Raw genomic sequence first — 18,260 nt, 5'->3', positions numbered from 1 at the left:
TTTTTTTATTTTTATTATTATTTTTTAAAGATTTTATTTATTCATTTGACAGACAGAGATCACAAGTAGGCAGAGAGGCAGGCAGAGAGAAGGGAAGCAGGCTCCCTTGCTGAGCAGAGAGCCAGATGCGGGGCCCTATCCCAGGACCCGGGGATCATGACCTAAGCCGAAGGCAGAGGCTTAACCCACTGAACCACCCAGGCGCCCCGGCAGAATCTTTATTTTTAAAGCAATCCATCCATAGGGAGGAGATTTATAAGGAGTGTTGCCTTAACAACAAGTCTGTGCTTCATGAGTGCTGTCCTAAGGTATTAGGAGGAAGTGGCTAATCAAGGAAACTAACTTGATCTTTATTCCCTGAAAAAGGCAACAGGGTGAAGCAAAGCCAGTAAAAATGAATTTTTGCTGATTTTTTATTTTCTAGGCTCTTCTTTCATGGTAGTATAACATGAAATTTGGGGGGTTTCAATCCGAAGGGACTAAAATATTTTTTGTGTTCAGGCATAATGCCTGTAATTTTTTATGTGATTGTCAAGGGTTTGAGTAACACTATTTTTGTCCATTATACTCTTTCTGAGTATGGTGGTTTCTCTTTCTTTCTTTCTTTCTTTTTTTTTTTTTTTTTTTTTTTTGAAATTCACTTCAGAGAATTCTTTTTTTTTTTTTTTTAAGATTTTATTTATTTATTTGACAGAGAGAGAAATCACAAGTAGGCAGAGAGACAGGCAGAAAGAGAAGGGGAAGCAGGCTCGCCGCTGAGCAGAGAGCCCAATGCGGGGCTCGATCCCAGGACCCTGGGATCATGACCCGAGCCGTAGGCAGAGGCTTTAACCCACTGAGCCACCCAGGCGCCCCCACTTCAGAGAATTCTTATTCAGCTTCCTAAGGTGTCTAAATGTTGAAGTTTCCATAAGGATGATTTCATTTCTTCTTCAGTGCAGTGTTCCTAAGCAGACAGCTACATCTCAAATTTCATTATTGTCTGGGAAGTCCTTCTTACCCCTCAGTCTTGAAATATGAGTGGACCAGTCATTTGTTTGTTTTAAGCTCTTTAGTTCCTAGGTCTCATACCAAATAATAATTATTGTCAGAGAAATAAGATTTATATAGTAGTGGTTCTCAACAACCTGCAAACATTTTGGGCATGCTACTGACACCTAGTGGCTGGAGGCCTGGGATCCTGCCAGCTGTCATGCAGTGTACAGGACAATTTCCCCCACCCCCACAACAAAGAATTATCTGGTCCAAAATGTCAGTAGTGCCAAGGTTGAGAACCCAGACATGTATGAAATAGCTACTGAAATAGTGTAAGACTATATTGAAAATATACTGTATATAGCTGTTAGCTAACGTGGGTATTCAAAAAATACTGAGGTACTTCATTCAGAAAGTAGATAAGTTTGAACCGAAATGGTCTGAGAAGATTTCTTGGAGAGAAGACTGGCTTTAAGTTAGAAACAAAGTACTGATTGAGAATAAAGAAAGCATACATCCCAGTTGAAGGAAGTAGCATTAGTAAAGTCCCCAAGTGTAGACCATGTCTTCCATGGAGCACAGGAAGGAAAATGAATATAATTAGAGGCAGAATTGGGTAAGAAGTGTGAGATAGTGTGATCAGATGGTAATGGTTTTCTAATGCCAGGTTGGCAGTTGGCCTTGAATGTGGTATGGGAGTGGGGATTCTTAAGTAGGAGAGTAACATGGTGGGGGAGTATTTTGGAAAAATTAATGATGGTGGGTGTTTTAGGAAGACAGAATGGATTAGAGTGGGGAGTTCTGGCAGCAGGAAGACCAGTTAAGATTCTTGGAATAACCTAAGTCTGTGGTTGTAGTAATTGGAATAGAACGAAATTAAGGCTGTCTTTGTGATCAACATTTGGCTTTTCTTTTGGAATTTTATAGATGTATTTTATTAGAAAGTTGTTTATCAGCATAAAGGTGATCCTTGAAATACTGTTGAACTTGAAATATTGTTGAATCCATGGAAATTACTGTATAAAGAGGGCTTATGGATAGACTATAGTTAAAATACAGTGGAGAAAAACTCAGAGACAAAGGAATAAAAGTAGAATAATATGGTGTCATGATAATCCGAGTGTTTCAATATCGAGGCAGTCAGCAGTATTAGATGCCACTGAAGTAAAGGATGCGGGTTGAGAAACAGTTACTGGATTTGCTAAGGAGCTGTTTGTGGATGACCTCAAAAGATCTTTCTCAGTGGGAAAATGGGGCAGAATAAGATTTCAGGGGATTAGAGAGTAGGTAAACAATGAGGAAATAAAGGCAGTAGCTGAATATTGTTTGTAAAAGAAATTTGGCTCCAAAAGGATGGAGAGGAATAAGGTAGTCTGGCTCTAATTTCTTATCTCTTATTTCTTTCCTTTGTTTCCAGTTATGAAGGAACTGGTGGTATCTGCTGGAAAGAGTGTCCAGATTACCCTGCCTAAGAATGAAGTTCAGTTAAATGCTTATGTTCTCCCAGAACCACTTGAAGGTAAATCATCCCCTTAGTTATATTTGGATAATGTTTTAATTTATGATATTTACATACCTTAACTCATTTACTCATTGCAGCAGTCCTGTGAGAACAGGCACAAATGTTTATCTGTTGTGAGAGGCAATATAATATAATGTTTGAAATCATGGGCTTTGATGTTAAGCCTGGGTTCAAATCCCAGCTCAGCTAGACATTAGCTGAATGATTTGAAGCAAATTATTTTTATGCTTGCATTTCTGTCTCAGTAAAACGAGGATAATAATTTCTACTTCATAAGGTTACTTTAGGGGCAAAATGAAACAGTACACAAGGGACCTACCTCAGTGCCTAGCATGTGGGTGATGCTTATTAAGTGGACACTGGATTATACCCCTTTAAAAGAGGAAGCACCTGAGACTGAGGTTAACCTATTTATTTTGTCCAAACAGCTAGTAAATAGCAGAGATAGAACTTGTAGAGGGGTTATTTAAGACTATGGCTAATAGAGATTTGACATTTACAAAAAAAAGGAAGACAGGGCTCCTGGGTGACTTGGTTGGTTAAGCGTCTGACTCTTGATTTCAGCCCAGATCGTGATCTTAGGGTGGTGAGATTGAGCCCCACTTGTCCCTCTCCCTCCCTCCACTTGTGCTCTCTCTCTCTCTCAAATAAATAAATAAATAAAGTAATTAATTAATAAAGTCTTTTTTAAAAAAAAGACAGGCCCAATGTGATATATAAAATTGGGATCTATGAAATACATAAATTAGGGGATGCTGCATTCATTATTTAAGAAAACTTTTATAATATGAGCATCCCTTTCACCTTTGAAATATATATTAGTATATTAATAATACCAACATTTGGCTTAGAAACACACATGCTTCCATAGTGAAGTATACTTTGATTTAAAATGATTGCATTGGGTTTATGCTACTGTCATTACAGGGTTAGTCAAAATCGAATGCCGTACTTTAGGATTCAGGATTAGGTACACACCTTTCTTATACAGTAGTCCCGCTTTCTAATAGGCCTATTACCAACTAGTGTATTTATGCAAAAGTACTTTTCCATAACCTAAATGCCCTCCTCATTCTATATTTTTGCCCTCAAATTGAGGTTTCCTTATCAGTTTATTCTACCTTCCTCCAGAGAAGCTTTATCCGGACTCCCTCTGGTGGTAAGTTCAGGTGACTGAATTTGGTGGCCTATGAAGATGGTGAGAACTGCCGTGAGCTGCAGTTGCCTCCACTGTTTTGTGAAAAGCACTGGAGTCTGCTTTATTTTCTTGTCTAACCCCTATTTGCATATACATGTCTGTGAGTTGCTGTCACCTTGTAGATCAGGACATGGGTTCTATTTAAAGAGGGCTTAGGGATTTTAGTTAAAATATAGTGGAGACTTTTATGAAGTCTAAAACACATGGGTTAAGAAAGAGATTCCTGGGGTGCCTGGTTGGCTCAGTGGGTTAAAGCCTCTGCCTTCGGCTCAGGTCATGGTCCCAGGGTCCTGGGATCGAGCCCCGCATCGGGCTCTCTGCTCTGCGGGGAGCCTGCTTCCTCCTCTCTCTGCCTGCCTCTCTGCTTACTTGTGGTTTCTCTCTGTCAAATAAATAAATAAAATCTTTAAAAAAAAAAAAAAAAAGAAAGAGATTCCTTTCAACTGTCCTCTCCACGGGTCGTTCAGCTACCAGATACATGAGATGAATGGTTTCAAACTTTCACAGATTGGGGACAAGTGAACAGGACCAGCTCTGCCTACTCATTCTCCCCCTCATCTCCTGTGGCAGCCCTTGAAGCACCCCTCAGGATTGCTCTTGGGTTCGGAGGCATAGTTTGAAAACCACTGCCCTAAATCATTTAAACCAGCGTTCTGTCTAGCAGACCTGTCATCAGTTGTTCCTACCCTTGGGTAAATTTTTGGCTGTGAGGCATAATTCATCCCCCAAACTTTTCTGTCCTAGGAATATTGCCTTTTCTTGAAATTGCATTGCCAGCCTGAAATATTGTAGAATTGTCAGTTCCCAAACTAGAGTGAGTCTGTTTTCTGTGTGGAAGAAAAATTTCCAACTTTAGTTGGAAGGTCATCTTTTAGCACCAGTCCCATGGCTGCCGCTGCTTTCCTGCTTCTCACCTGACCTGACTTCCACAGAATATATGTGTGAGAGCTGCCCAGGCATGATGACTGTCCAACACATTGCTAGTATTTTGGGGAGGAAGGAAGAGTGATAGATCTTGCATCTCAAGCTTATAAAATAAAATCTGGTCTTCAGATGAAGGCTATCTTGGAATTTGATTCTATGTGCTAACTTACCTTCGAACTCATGAACTGAGAAAGAGATGACCATTCTCTGTTAAGCTTTTGAAGTTTCTTCTCTTTTCCTTTTATTTTCCTTCTGGGTAGTAACATAAACTAAGCTTTCATACCCGTCCCCATCTGTCCCTCATCAGATGTGAATTTCGTTTCCCCCCAAATTTAAGACCACTTTCATGGGGGTGGGATTCCATTTAGATAATGGGATCCTGTCCTTGTCCTACCCAGTCATACAGTCTGAGCTACAAATGAGGACCATTTAATGCTTCATTTGATCTTAATTAATTTCAGTGGGGCCTGTTTTAAATGGGCCATCCCCTGCCATCTTCTGCAGTGTGTTATTTAGCTCAGCAGTAATGAAGTAGCTCTTTTAACTCACCAGGGTGTGATGACCTCAGTGAGACAAGCATTGTTAGCACTCTGTAAAAAAGCTATTTTTGAACCATGTTATTTAGAAGTCATGGCTGTTCTTTGTTGCAAAAGAAGTTTTGCAAGAAAATGGCCTTTGTTCCCAGTGAGTTCATCTATAGTGGTTGATAGGGCTTGCATTTTCACTGTGATGCCATACCGTGAGCAACCTGGTATTTGGAAGGAGGATTGGCCTCTTTCAAAGGGAGACTGGCTGTGGGGCAGGAGAGAGCACTGTTGGGAGAGGGTGGAGGAAGCCCTGACTGTAGCTGAGTCAGCAGAATCCTCCCTTTCTTTGAACAAGGCATTTGGTTTCCTATAGGCTCTGGGGTGGAATCTTCAAAACAGAGGCCTTGTCAAGATTTAGAAGAGATTTGTTATTGGCAGGCTGTGCGGCTGCCCTCTTTGTGTGTGGGTGTGTGTTTTCATGATTTCTGTAACTGCCCTTCTATAGGAGAAACCTACACCTACGACTGGCAGCTGATTACTCATCCTAAAGACTACAGTGGAGAGATGGAAGGGAAACATTCTCAGATCCTCAAACTGTCCAAGGTGAATTTGCTTCCTCTCACTTGCAGGGCTGGCGAAGAGGTGCTGACCATTTTCTAAAATGTAGAATGTAGAATTTTCTGTTCACACTTAAATCAGGAACAATCTTTCAGAAGTGAATCCTCCAAAAGTCTGGCTGACATCCAGTATTTGTTAGTGTATGATTCTCAAATGTTCATTTATGGTGAGAAGACTATAAGCATGGTGGTGATAGCTGAAAATATACACTAAACAGCTTTTAAGGGTAACATAAGGATTTTAGAATTTGGGAGATAAGCTAAGTTTTTTTGTGGCCACAAGACTGTGTAAATTGGCTCAGCCTTTTTTGGGATTCAGTGTAGTTATTAGGAACCATAAAAATGTTCATATCCTTTAGCCAGGCAGTCTCATTCATCCGTTCATTCTTTTTTTCTTTAACAACTGTTCATCGCACACTAGTTATGTATCAGGCGGCTGGATTGATCAAAATCTTCACATTCAAGGACAGTAGAGTCTCACCAGTGATACTGGCCAGAAGCAGACAATTATAACGGGATGCACTAGGTCAGTGCACGGAGTATTGAAGTCCTGGGGAGTTTGATTTCTTAGAGTTTACCGAGTGGGGTCATGACAGTGACTCACTTTCTTGGTAAAGGGTGGAGTGTTGATGCAGGGGAAGCAATGTCCACTGGGCCAAACAGAAAATGTGGCAGAAAGGGAATTGTGTGTGGTTCAGCATGACTAGACCCTCTGGCATGAGAAGGGCAGTGGCACAAAGTTGGAGAGATGCATGGGTCGCAGAGTGAAGACTGTGAATCTTATGCACAGGGAATATGGACCCTTTGAAAGGTTTTAGACAGCAGAAAGACTAGTTCAGGTTTTCAGTTTAGAAAGCTTACCCTGACTGCAAATAAGACTCAATCTGGGGAAGCCAATTGAGAATCTGTTGAAAGATGTAGGTGTGAGATGGTGATAGCCTGGGTTGAAAAACAAATAAAACTTAAGCTCATAATATGTGCCAGACACAGTGCTAATTGTTTTATGCACTAACCGACCCCAAGATGTAGATACTAATACCTGTTTTATATGACAAAACTAAAAATTAGAAAAATAAAGTAATTTAGCCAAGGTTCACAATGCTATTAAATGGTAGGTTTGAACTGGAACTTTCCATCCCTGAAGCTTTTTTTTAACTTTGCTATGATGGTTGAAATCTAAGGTGATGGCAGTGTGAATGGACAGAAGTGAGTGGATGTTAGGAGTATAATGGAGGTTGACTTGGTAAGGCCTGGTGATCAAGTGATGGGGTGGCGGTGTTGGGGAAGGGAGGTCTAGGATCATTCTAGCCTTTTTGGCTCAGGCATTTGGGTAGATGTTGGCACAACAGTGGTGATATTCACTAAAATGAAGAACACAGAAAGAGGAGCAAGTTTGGATGAGGTTTGCAGATGATTAAATCATTTTTAGACAGAGTGATTTTGAGGTGCCTGTGAAGTAGCTGGGACTCAGGGACTAGAGATCAGGACACAGGTCTGTGCTAGAGAGAGAAATTTGCACACCAGCCTCAAACAGATGACATTTGAAGTCCTGGTAATGTATGAGATCATCCCGACAGAGTGTGTAGAGTGCAGTTGGAATCCTGGGGAGCACAGTGATTAAAGGTGAGCAAGGAAGAAGAAATTGAAGGAAATGAGAGAAGTGTAAGCCAAGGAACGAGAGCTTTCCAAGAAGAAAAACATCAAAAACACTAGTCAATTAGCATTTGCTCAAAGATCATTTGGAAGAAAGGAGGAACTTCATTCGTCTGAAAGATGTTTAGCACAGTATTGGTTCTAATAGTAAAAGCCTGGAAACATCCTGGATGCCAACAATGTGGAATGCTTATGTGATATGACACGTGTACTCGTGCACTATTCTGCAGCGTTGGAAGTGACCATTAAAAAGACTGTTATAATGGGGGAAGGTGCGCATGGTAAATGAACAGAAGGAAGAATAATAAAAAGCTTGATGCAGGTTTTTCTTTCTGATCTGCCATCTGCAGTGGGACTGCCGCCAAGATGCAGATTTTTGTGAAAACCTTTACAGGGAAGACCATCACTCTTGAGGTTGAATCCTCAGAGTAGAAAACATAAAGGCCAAGATCCAGGAATTCCTCCTGATCAGCAGAAACTGATCTTTGCTGGCAAGCAACTGGAAGGTGGATGGACTTTGTGTGACTACAGCATTCAAAAGGAGGCCCCTCTTCATCTTGTGTTGAAACTTCGTGGTGGGTCTAGAAAGAAGGAAGGAGTCTTGCAGCACTCCCAAGGAGAATAAGCGTAAGAGAAAGAAGGTTAAGCCAGCTGTCCTGAAATACCAGAAGGTGAATGAGAATGAACCAGTCACCTTCATCGGGAGTGCCCTTCAGACATTCTGGTGGTAGATGTTGTCTGACTTACTGCTTCAGTAAACTAGAAGACCAGAGTACTTGTGTATGGTTAATAAAAGACAAGAATTGACACCAACAACAAAAAGCTTGATGCACACCTTGATTCTAACTGGAGCTTGAAGGTCGAGTTCCTAGAGGTAGTGGTTACATCTTACTCCTCTCCAAACTGCAAGTCTAGGATAATGTCCGGCATCTAATTGGCTCTCAATAAATGTTTGTTGAACGAATGAACTATTTAAAAGCCATTCTTTGTATGTGGTCAAGGACTGGAAGAAAGTAAGAGAAATAGGATTAACTGGCGTGTTAGGACAGTGGGTGATTTTCTTTCTTTTATATTATGTTTATATAGATAGTGGAAATCAGAAGGGGAAAATATTCAGATATTTGGGAGCTATTTGGTATTTTTACAAAATGATTTTCTTTGCAGAGATGATTATTTTAATTTCATAACTCTATGAAATAGAATGGTTGGGCCATTAATGTTCTTCTGAAAAGAAAATGGGTGTACAGAGATACTGAATTCCCTTTTGTTGTTCTAGAGTCAGCTAGTAATAAGATTCACATTAAAAGCTGTGGTTTTTTAGTTTATAATTCATTGTTTCATCTCCTCAGCTGGTTTACTCTCTCCATTTTGGAAACTATGCAGGAGTGCAGTATCAGCATGGGAAGTTCAGATACATGTGTTATTTTAAATAGAATTACTGCCCTTTTGGTTGTCTAAAAGATCTTCTCTCACTTCTGCAGCTTACTCCAGGCTTATATGAATTCAAAGTGATTGTAGACGGTCAAAATGCCCATGGGGAAGGCTATGTGAACGTGACAGTAAAACCAGGTATGAATTTCCCAGCCCTGGCTGAGTCTCCATTGCTTCCTCTGCAGGATTCCCAAAGACAGAGAGATTTGACTTGAAGGGTTTTTAATTCCCATTGTTGTTGTTCTTTTTTTTTAGTGTATGTATTGGGCAATTCCTAGTTCAGTGTAGTAAAAGGTTAGGGTCGGGGGCGCCTGGGTGGCTCAGTGGGTTAAAGCCTCTGCCTTCCGCTCAGGTCATGATCCCAGGGTCCTGGGATCAAGCCCCACATCGGACTCTCTGCTCAGCAGGGAGCCTGCTTCCTTCTCTCTCTCTGCCTGCCTCTCTGCCTACTTGTGATCTGTCAAATAAATAAATAAATAATCTTTAAAACAAACAAACAAAAAAAGGTTAGGTTGGCAGAGTATATACTTCAGTTCTAGTTGGAATATTTGGCTGGGCAGAGGAGTATTAGTCACATGGCCCCCGGTGCGGTATGGCCCGAGCAGTAGCCTCTGTCTGAGAACTGCTTCTCCAAGTAGGTCATGCTGACAGAGGACCATGTGTTGTGATTAAGAGACACAAGAAAGCCAGGAGCCTGGGAGAAGCATGTAGAAGGAGAACCAGCCAAATGGCTGGCTCTTTCTGATCTCTTTCCAGATACGGGTTTTGTACACAGAATTCCTCATTTAAACCCTGCCAGTCTTTTTTCACCTTGGAAAGCAAATCCTGTCATCCTTTTTAAGTGATCCACCATTGATAAGTTGCAGTGCAATAACAAAGTATCTTGTTTTACATTTTTAGGGAAATTTGGGGCAAACTGGAGAGTGACGTATACATTGGCACAAATTCTTAATACTGTTTTCTGTCTTTGTTGGTAATAGATTTTCTATTTGCTCCTTGAACTCTGTAGTCAAGGTAATCCTTTCACCTTCCTAAAAATGTGTTTAACATAAAGACTGTTGGATTTTTCTCCCAAAGAAAAAGCCACTGGGTTTGTAGCTTGTAGTCATTTGGGTGGACCGAGCAGTTTGTGACCCTGCCATCACTTAGGCCTAGACACAATCAAGGGATGGCTGGGAAATCATCCGTTCTCTTTTCAGCATAGTCTGTGCCAAGGGATAGTTTGTCGAAGCCCTTTTTGCGCAAAGCTTGTTTGTTATCCTCCTCTACTCAAGCTTGTGTCACTGTAGTCCTTGTCATGAACGAGATAGCATGTGAGCATTGAAAGCGTGCACTAGGCATGGTCTTAGGAGTAGTCAAGTTTGGAAGAGCTCTGATGCTTCCATGTGTCTTATGCTGGAATGGTAACCTGGTGTTGTAACTTTCCATTCGGTGATGCTGCACCCATCAGTTATGTAATGGAAACTAATTTATAATTCACCCACATAGGCCTGCTCCTCCTGTAATTTATAAAGGCCCTCTTCTGTGATCCCGGGGTGCTGGGATTGAGCCCTATGTTGGGCTCTCTGCTCAGTGGGAGCCTGCTTCTCTTTCTCCCTGCCACTCCCCCTGCTTGTGCTCTCTTTCTCATAAATAAATAGATAAAATCTTTACCAAAAGAACTGAAAACAAAACCCAGCTTCCAGGACACCTGGTGGCTCAGTTGGTTAAACATCTGCCTTCAGGGGCACCTGTGTGGCTCAGTGGGTTAAAGCCTCTGCCTTCAGCTCAGGTCATGATCTCAGGGTCCTGGGATCGAGCCCCACATCGGGCTTTCTGCTCAGCGGGGAGCCTGCTTCCTCCTCTCTCTCTGCCTGCCTCTCTTCCTACTTGTGATCTCTGTCAAATAAATGAATAAAATCTTTAAAAACAAAAATAAAAACAAACATCTGCCTTCTGCTCAAGTCATGATCCCAGGGTCCTGGGACTGAGCCCCACATTGGGCTCCCTGTTCAGTGGAGAGCCTGGTTCTCCCTCTCCTGCTCCCCCTGCTTGTGCGTGCTCTCTCTCTCTCTCTCTCTCTAATGAGTAAATAAAGTCTTTAAAAAATTGAATAAATAAGAACGGCTAAAAATTTTTTTAAAAAGCTTCTCTTCCAGTGTTTTCTGCCTTGTTTTCTTGCAGAGCCCCGGAAGAATCAGCCTCCTGTTGCCATCGTGTCGCCACAGTTCCAGGAGATCTCTCTGCCAACCACTTCTACAGTCATTGACGGCAGCCGTGAGTACTTATCTACGCATGATGTCTTAGAAGAGCATTCACTGTGAACCGTGGTAGAAAACGCTATGGAAGATTTGGGGCCAGAGGTACCTGGGTGGCTCAGTTGGTTAAGTGCCCAGCTCTTGATCTCAGCTCAGGTCTTGATCTCAGGGTTGTGAGTTCAGGCCCTGTGTTGGGCTCCCTGCTGGGTGTGGAGCCCACTTTAAAAAAAAAAAAAAAAAGAAGATTTGGTGCCACCTATGTCAATATTCTGGTTAGGCCCATCTTCTTGACCATGTTATGGGAAGACTGCCCATCTCAAGCAACTGATTAGGAAGTAAAAACTGGACAGACCCTATTTAAAAACCCCATGTGACTTGTTTGAAGTAATATTTCTGCTCTTTTGAGATGGTAAGAAAGGGGGATTTTGCAGATGTTTAGCATTATTTTGTATGAAACTTGTTTTCAAATTTGCTTAGATAGAGTCACCATTCTCAGCTATAGAAACAAAGCTCCTTCCTCTTGTGCAAGATAAGTAACTGAGGGTCTCAGCTGGGAGCCCTCCCCCAGTGTGCACGGCTGACTGGATTCTTGTCAGCCTCCTCCCGTAGAGACTCCCAGAACATGCTCCATGCCCCGACTGGGCTCATGAACATTTCACCCTTCGGAATAGTATCCCCGATGGGTTACATGAGAAGACTTGTGGGTCTTTGCCACTGAGGCTGGCTATGTGTGCAGGGGGTTTCAGGCCTGTCATCTCATCAGTATTTACTTGGTCCCCTTGGAGGCCTAGTAAGGCCCTGCTACCCGATTGTCTTGCCAACAGTCATCCTAATGGCCAAGGCAGTACTGTTCTAGCAGAGGAATCTCCAGCGAGGTTTAACATTTTACGTAGAGGGAGCTGGCAAGAAGAGGAGGGTGGAAGAATAGCAGGACAAGAGAGAAGAGAGAACAGGAAGAAGCACTTGTGAGAGCAGCAAAAAGAGCCACGTAGCCCCATTTTCTGTGTATTGGTGAATAGGTCAAAGTTAAATAATGTGTAAGAGTGTATAGCGGAGACAATCACCGCGACTCCCATTTCCCAGCTAGCCAGTTGTCCTCCAGTCAATGGTATTAGTTTATGCTTCTTTCTGGAGACAGTCTCTGCATATGTAAGAAAATACGTATGTAGTCTTTAAGATAACACAGAGTACACGCTGTTGTGTACAGTGCTTGTTTCTCTATGTCGAAGAATTTTTCTGAATCAGTACATGAAATAGTTTTGTTTTCTTTCTCTGATGGATTGCACAGCCTTCCGTTGAATGGCTGTGTATGTCCCCATGTGGTTGTATCCTTGGCTTCAGTCAGTCTCTATTGATGACCAGTTAGATTATTTTTGGTCCTTTGCTGCTACAGAGAATGTTGCCATGAATAATCTTGTAAGCGTGACATTTAACACATGTGCAGATGAATCTGTAGGATAAATTCCTCAAAGAGAAATTGCAGGGGAAATGACCAGTTTTGCTAGGTTGCTGTTTATGGAGAGGGTATGAGCGTGGGCTTCCACCGTGACTCAGGAGAGGGTTTGCTCCGCACCTGTACCCACAGAGTGTGTTCTGAAACTTTGGCCTCACCAAGCAGGTAGGTTTAAAGAAACAGTATCTGAAGTGTAATTTAAATTTGCGTTTCTTTTATTTTAAGTAAGGTTTTATCTTTTCACGTGTTTAAGAATTGTTGATTTTCCTTTTTTCATACAGTAGCATTTTAACCAGAGGTTGCCTGTGTTGGGGTCCTTGGAAAACTACACAGTGGAATATTCATAGCGAGGCAGAATGACCCAATATTCCTAGGGGAGAAACACTCTGGAGAGATAGTCTGTCCTTTCATGAAGTTTTCCTAGCCTCACATCTCTGGGTAGTTGCCCTGGTTTGTGTAAGCTGGGTAAGTGCTGAGACCCAGCGCTCTCGTGTTGTAACTGATGTTTCTTTATGGTCAAGAAAGCACTGATGATGATAAAATCGTCCAATACCATTGGGAGGAGCTTAAGGGACCTCTGAGAGAAGAGAAGATTTCTGAAGACACGGCCATATTAAAACTAAGTAAGCTCGTCCCTGGGAACTACACTTTCAGGTAAATTAGGACCCTTCAAGTTTCCCTTAGGCTATGCTTTTCCCTTGTGGGTTTTACATTCTCCTAGAAGTAACTCTGACAGATATCAAAGTCATTATAGACTTGGTTGATGATAGAGCCTTTGGTTTCACACTTGATCTTAGCCAAAAGGCCGAGAAGCAATAGAACCTTTGGTTCCATTAGTTCTCTTGAGTCCTGTTGGTGGCTGTGGTCACAACAGTGATGTTTCTAGGGCAACGGGCCTTGCATAGTAGATCAGGACCCACCACAGTTAACCATTCCCAAAGCTGTGCCTGGCAGATCCCCATTTTTTTGGGATTTCTGTCATTAAGTGAAAGGGCCTAGCTTCCTGTGCCTTTTCTCAGGAAAAATCTAGAAGGAACCCATTCCCATCTCGTCTCTTCCCTTTGGTAAATGCTTCCTCAACTTACAAGATCTCAAATTCTTTACTTTGGACTAGCAGCTTATTTCAGTATGATTTGTGGGATCTTTTTCTGCTGGGGTTTTTAGAGACTTTGGTTCAAAGATAGTCCTGGGAACTCGTAGTCTGCATTCTAGGATGTGATTTGTAAGAGTGTGAGCCGACTCAAGAGTAGTCCTCTTTAGATTTGCAAAACTCCTTGTCTGTTACAGAGCACTTGCATGTGAGTATCATAAAACAGCGTATGTACATGATATTAAATTCATTTTACATCTGAGAAAAATGAGGCTCCGTGTATTTACTAACTTCTCTGAGGTCACACATTTCAGCTAGAACCGAAGTACAGATTCTGTAACCAAGTCCGGACTCACTCTGTTCCACTCCTTGACCTGACCTTACATATTTTGTTCATGCTTCCTTGAATGCTCTTCTCAGTCCATCAGAGTTCTGCCCATCCTTAATCTTAAGGACCTACCTCTCAGTTTTCTGTGAGGCAGAGTAGACCCTCCCGAGGTTCCTCTGAGAGGAGGGAACATGTCTCTCCCAGAACCTTCTCTGTGGTGCAATAGTTTATTCGTGGGTGTCTCTCTTCCTCACTGGGTCTGTAGTTTACCAGGTTTTGACACTACCAGAGACAGTGACAGGTCCTAGAACAGCACCTTCCCTGTAAATAAATATGACTTAGCAGCACTCTTACTGACTTAAGACTTCAGATGAATGAAAGGCAGCTGCCATTCCACAAGGTTAGAGCCTTCTCATTGGCTTAAAATGGAAATGTGAGTTGATTTTACCTTCGATTTCTAATATAGGAGTTCTAACACTTAAGAAATTTAGCTTGGGCCAGGTTGATCCTTTTAAAAAAAGTAATAGTAATAGTTCCTGCTTCTGGAACACTTACTGTGTGTTTAGTACTGTTGTGAGCTCTGTGCAGGCAGTGGCTCATTTAATCCTATACAAGTATTATAATTACTATTTTTTGTAGATTAGGAAATTTAGGCACAGAGAGGTTAAGTAACTTGCCCAAGGTCACACAGGCAACATGACTTGAGTCTGCACTTTCAATCATAGTGTTTGGGCGGATGCGGTATTGGGAGTGATTCTTCTTTTCTGTCAGTTTCAATTTATGAAATGATGGGACTGGATTTGATTAGCATTAAGATCCAGTCTGTTTGGTTCCAGTCACCTTTCCTTCTCTCCTCCTTTGACATGGCAGTGGCCAACCCTGTGGTCGGCTGCTCATCGGGTCCAGGATTCTCGCAGGCAAGCCTGGGACTGAGGTGAAAGAGTAAATGGGCAGCTGCCATCTTGCCATTTGTCTATAACTTGCTTCTGCTCTGAAATAGGAGACAAATAGGATATGTTAAAAAAAAAACAAAAACAAAAAAACTGTGAAAACAACATGGAAAATGGAAAAAGAGGAAAATTTCTGTGGATTTTTCTTCTTCAGATATGTGTGTCTGATGTTTTTGTGCTCTTTCTCTAAAGGCTAAAATCCCCCAAATCCCCCTCGGGCCCTAGGTAAAAGGTGAGACTGTGGGATGCAGCCCCACAGATGTCTGGCTCTGTCTGTGGCTGGTGGTGAGATTTAAACAAACGACATGTCTTTTCTATGCTTTTCCTCTTTCTGTCAGCAAAATGGAAGGAACCCAAACCTCCTTGCTTGCTTATGCTCACATTTTGAGGTGGCAAGAGAAGCTTTAGGCTGTTCAGCTGGAAGGCATCATTTAGGTAAAAGCCTGCTCTTATAAATGAACATTTTTTTTTTCCTCTTGCGAATCCTGTTTCACACTGGCACAAGCTGTGGGGCTGTTGCGTAGGAGAATTCATTTGCATCTTGGGCTCCTGTCTTACCGGAGCCGGCCCTCCTGGTCCATCCCAGGGGCTGTCTGCCCAGGGCATCCTTTCTTGCGATGTGTGCATGGCTGAGGCAGGATGGCAGGAGGAGAGCGGGCTGCAGTCAGTGCTTGATCTATTCGGGGCCGCCTTTGAGCCCCGCGGCTTTAGGGGCCAGGGGTTAACTACGCTTAAAACTTGGTTTCTGGGCTTTGGAGTCAGAGAACTGGGCTTGCATCTTGGCTCACTGTGTAGCCCTGGGCAGGTGACATAGCCTCTGTCAGCTTCCTGTCCAGGGAGATGGAGGACACCTACTTCATATGATTGTTGGGAGGGCCAGGGAAGACAGTGCCTGTGAAGTTCCCAGCGCACGGACAGGTGCAGGTGGCAGAGCAGAACGGTGCTGGCAATGTAGTGCCTGGATTCGCATTCTGACTCCACTCAAGCTTGGGCAAGTTACCTCTCTGTGCCTTAGTCTCCTCGTATATGTAAGGAGTAAAATGAGCGTCGTGCTTTATGGAACCGTTGTGAGGATTTAAGGAGCTAGAAAGCACTTGGAACAGTGCCTGGCGCTCGGTCAGGGTGAGCATTTAGTCGTAGTCTGCCTGTCCGAGAAGAATGCATAAAGAATTGGTAATCATTTGGTACCCCTGCTGCCTTGGTATTTCTTAGCCTCAATATTTCAGTCCTCTCAGATCGCTGCCTCTTCCTTCAGCCCATCCCTGCCTGATTGCACTCCTTTCTCTGCCCTGCTAGCTTGACGGTGGTGGACTCTGACGGAGCAAGCAGCTCTACCACTGCAAGTTTGACGGTGAACAAAGCGGTGGATTACCCCCCTGTGGCCAATGCAGGCCCCAACCAAGTGATCACCCTGCCCCAAAACTCCATCACCCTCTTTGGGAACCAGAGCACTGATGACCATGGCATCACCAGCTATGAGTGGTCACTCAGCCCGAGCAGCAAGGGGAAAGTGGTGGAGATGCAGGTAGGAGGGAATGGCGTCCGTCTCTTCTTGCCCAGGAGAATTACAGCTGCTGGACTGGCTTGCCCTTATGAGCCTTATTTTTGCTCCCATTTTAATGACCAAAGCCAATCGATACAGAACGCTGAACACTAGAATTAAAAACAAAAACAAAAACAAAAAAACACCTAGAAAATTTAAGGAGCCTTTAAGGAACACATTACCAAAACCTTTGTCTTCAATGTTTAGTATTAAAGGATGTGTTCTAGGATGATGCCAGAGAGCCAGACTACCCAAAGCCACAAGGGTACAGATTTTTTTTTTTTTTTTTTTGAGAGAGCGCACTCGTGTGTTTGGGGTACAGGGAGAGCAGGGAGGAGGGGCAGAGGGAGAGAGGATCTCAGGCAGGCGTCAGCTCAGCTTGGAGCCTGACAGGGGCTGGATCCCATGACCCTGAGATCATGAAACAAGGTTGCAAATCTTAATGAGCTGTACTACAACTTGGAGTAGCCCAGTCGGCTCTCTGGACATACTTAGGAGACTAGACCTGCCACCGGGCACATGAGGTAAGTAAATAAAACTGAGTAGGGCCTGTGGCAAACCAGACAACATAACCCCTGACTGAAGTGGTCAGCTGCGCCTCAGTGTGTTGTTGCCACATGGAAATATGGTCCCAGTATTCCTAGAGGGGCCCAGCTTTCCAAGAAAAAACAAATCTAGACCTGTATGTGAAAATTTCCAACTTTTGGGGCACGTGCCCGGCTCAGAGGAGCATGTGACTTTTTTGAGTTTGAGTGAGTTTGAGCCCCATGTTGGGTATAACAATTACTTAAAATCTTCAGAAAGAAAAAGAAAATTTCCAGCTTTTAAGATACTGCAGACCAAACAAAATGTCTGCACGCTGGATTCTGCCTAGAGGCTGTCAAGCTTTGTCCACTGTTCTAGAGGAAGTTCCTGCCTTGGAAGTTTGCCCTAAATTGTGTATAATGTTCCTTCTGACGCTCTGTGTTTCCAAATTGGAGGCCTGACTTAAAGCTCACATTTCACCTGGCTTTTGTTAGATATCCTGTTCGGTTTCTCTGCTGCTGCAGAATCTGCACAACCCGGCTGGTGACCGCACGGCATCGGCCGTTGCTGCCACGTGCTACTCAGGCAGCTGGGTTAAGATCACTGAGTGGCCTCAGCAGGAAGAACATGGTTTTAATAGTGTGTTATTTTATTCTACACTCCTGGCCTCCTTTCTGGCTTGGGTCATAAAGACCGAACTTGGTTCTCTCTGCACATTTTCCTGTCCCCCTCTCCCTCGTGAGAACTCGGACTTTATTTGAAACTGCTGCTGTCAGGGAAGGTTGTCCCCTTGAAAGGGGAGCCCTTTACTTTTAACAGGATGTCCCACAGTGTCTGATGCCACACGCAGTAGCTCTAGAAAACTAGGTGCATCATTTAGGGTGGAGTAGGACTTGTGTGACGTTGTGATTCTGGGAGTCTGCTTTCCCACTTGTCTGTATTTATACATGCAGGGGGTTAGAACCCCAACCCTGCAGCTCTCTGCCATGCAAGAAGGAGACTATACTTACCAGCTCACAGTGACGGACACCATTGGACAGCAGGCTACCGCCCAGGTGACTGTCATCGTGCAGCCTGGTAAGTTCTAGCCTTATCGTGCAGGCCCTTCTGCAGGCCGACCCCTTGTACTGTGCGGGACAAGAGGGTCTGGGTTCTGAGCTCTACGATGCTGGAGTGGGAGGTCGCAATCCACGGGCCACTGGCAACTGTGGTTGTCCATTTTGAGTGCTTGCTTCAGAGGTAGAGACAGGACTTCACAACCTCAGCTGTGGTCTTGCCCGTGGCTGG

General features: G+C 43.3%; 1 protein-coding gene across 7 annotated transcripts in view; it reads left to right on the top strand.

Moving 5' to 3' along the window:
* Positions 1-18,260, top strand: part of KIAA0319L (KIAA0319 like) — a 90,254-nt gene that overhangs the window by 51,820 nt on the left and 20,174 nt on the right. For all 7 annotated transcript variants that reach the window (XM_004740817.3, XM_004740816.3, XM_004740814.3 and 4 more), the window contains exons 5-11: positions 2,393-2,494; positions 5,652-5,749; positions 8,898-8,985; positions 11,011-11,103; positions 13,059-13,191; positions 16,202-16,430; positions 17,927-18,050. In XM_004740817.3, coding sequence (XP_004740874.1) covers positions 2,393-2,494; positions 5,652-5,749; positions 8,898-8,985; positions 11,011-11,103; positions 13,059-13,191; positions 16,202-16,430; positions 17,927-18,050 — 867 coding nt within the window. The remainder of the gene's footprint in view (positions 1-2,392; positions 2,495-5,651; positions 5,750-8,897; positions 8,986-11,010; positions 11,104-13,058; positions 13,192-16,201; positions 16,431-17,926; positions 18,051-18,260) is intronic.

The sequence above is a fragment of the Mustela putorius genome, unplaced genomic scaffold (genome assembly GCF_011764305.1).
Source record: "Mustela putorius furo isolate JIRA1106 unplaced genomic scaffold, ASM1176430v1.1 tig00003853_pilon_pilon_pilon, whole genome shotgun sequence".
Taxonomy (NCBI): Eukaryota; Metazoa; Chordata; class Mammalia; order Carnivora; family Mustelidae; genus Mustela; species Mustela putorius.
This window is presented reverse-complemented; position numbering and strand designations above follow the sequence as displayed.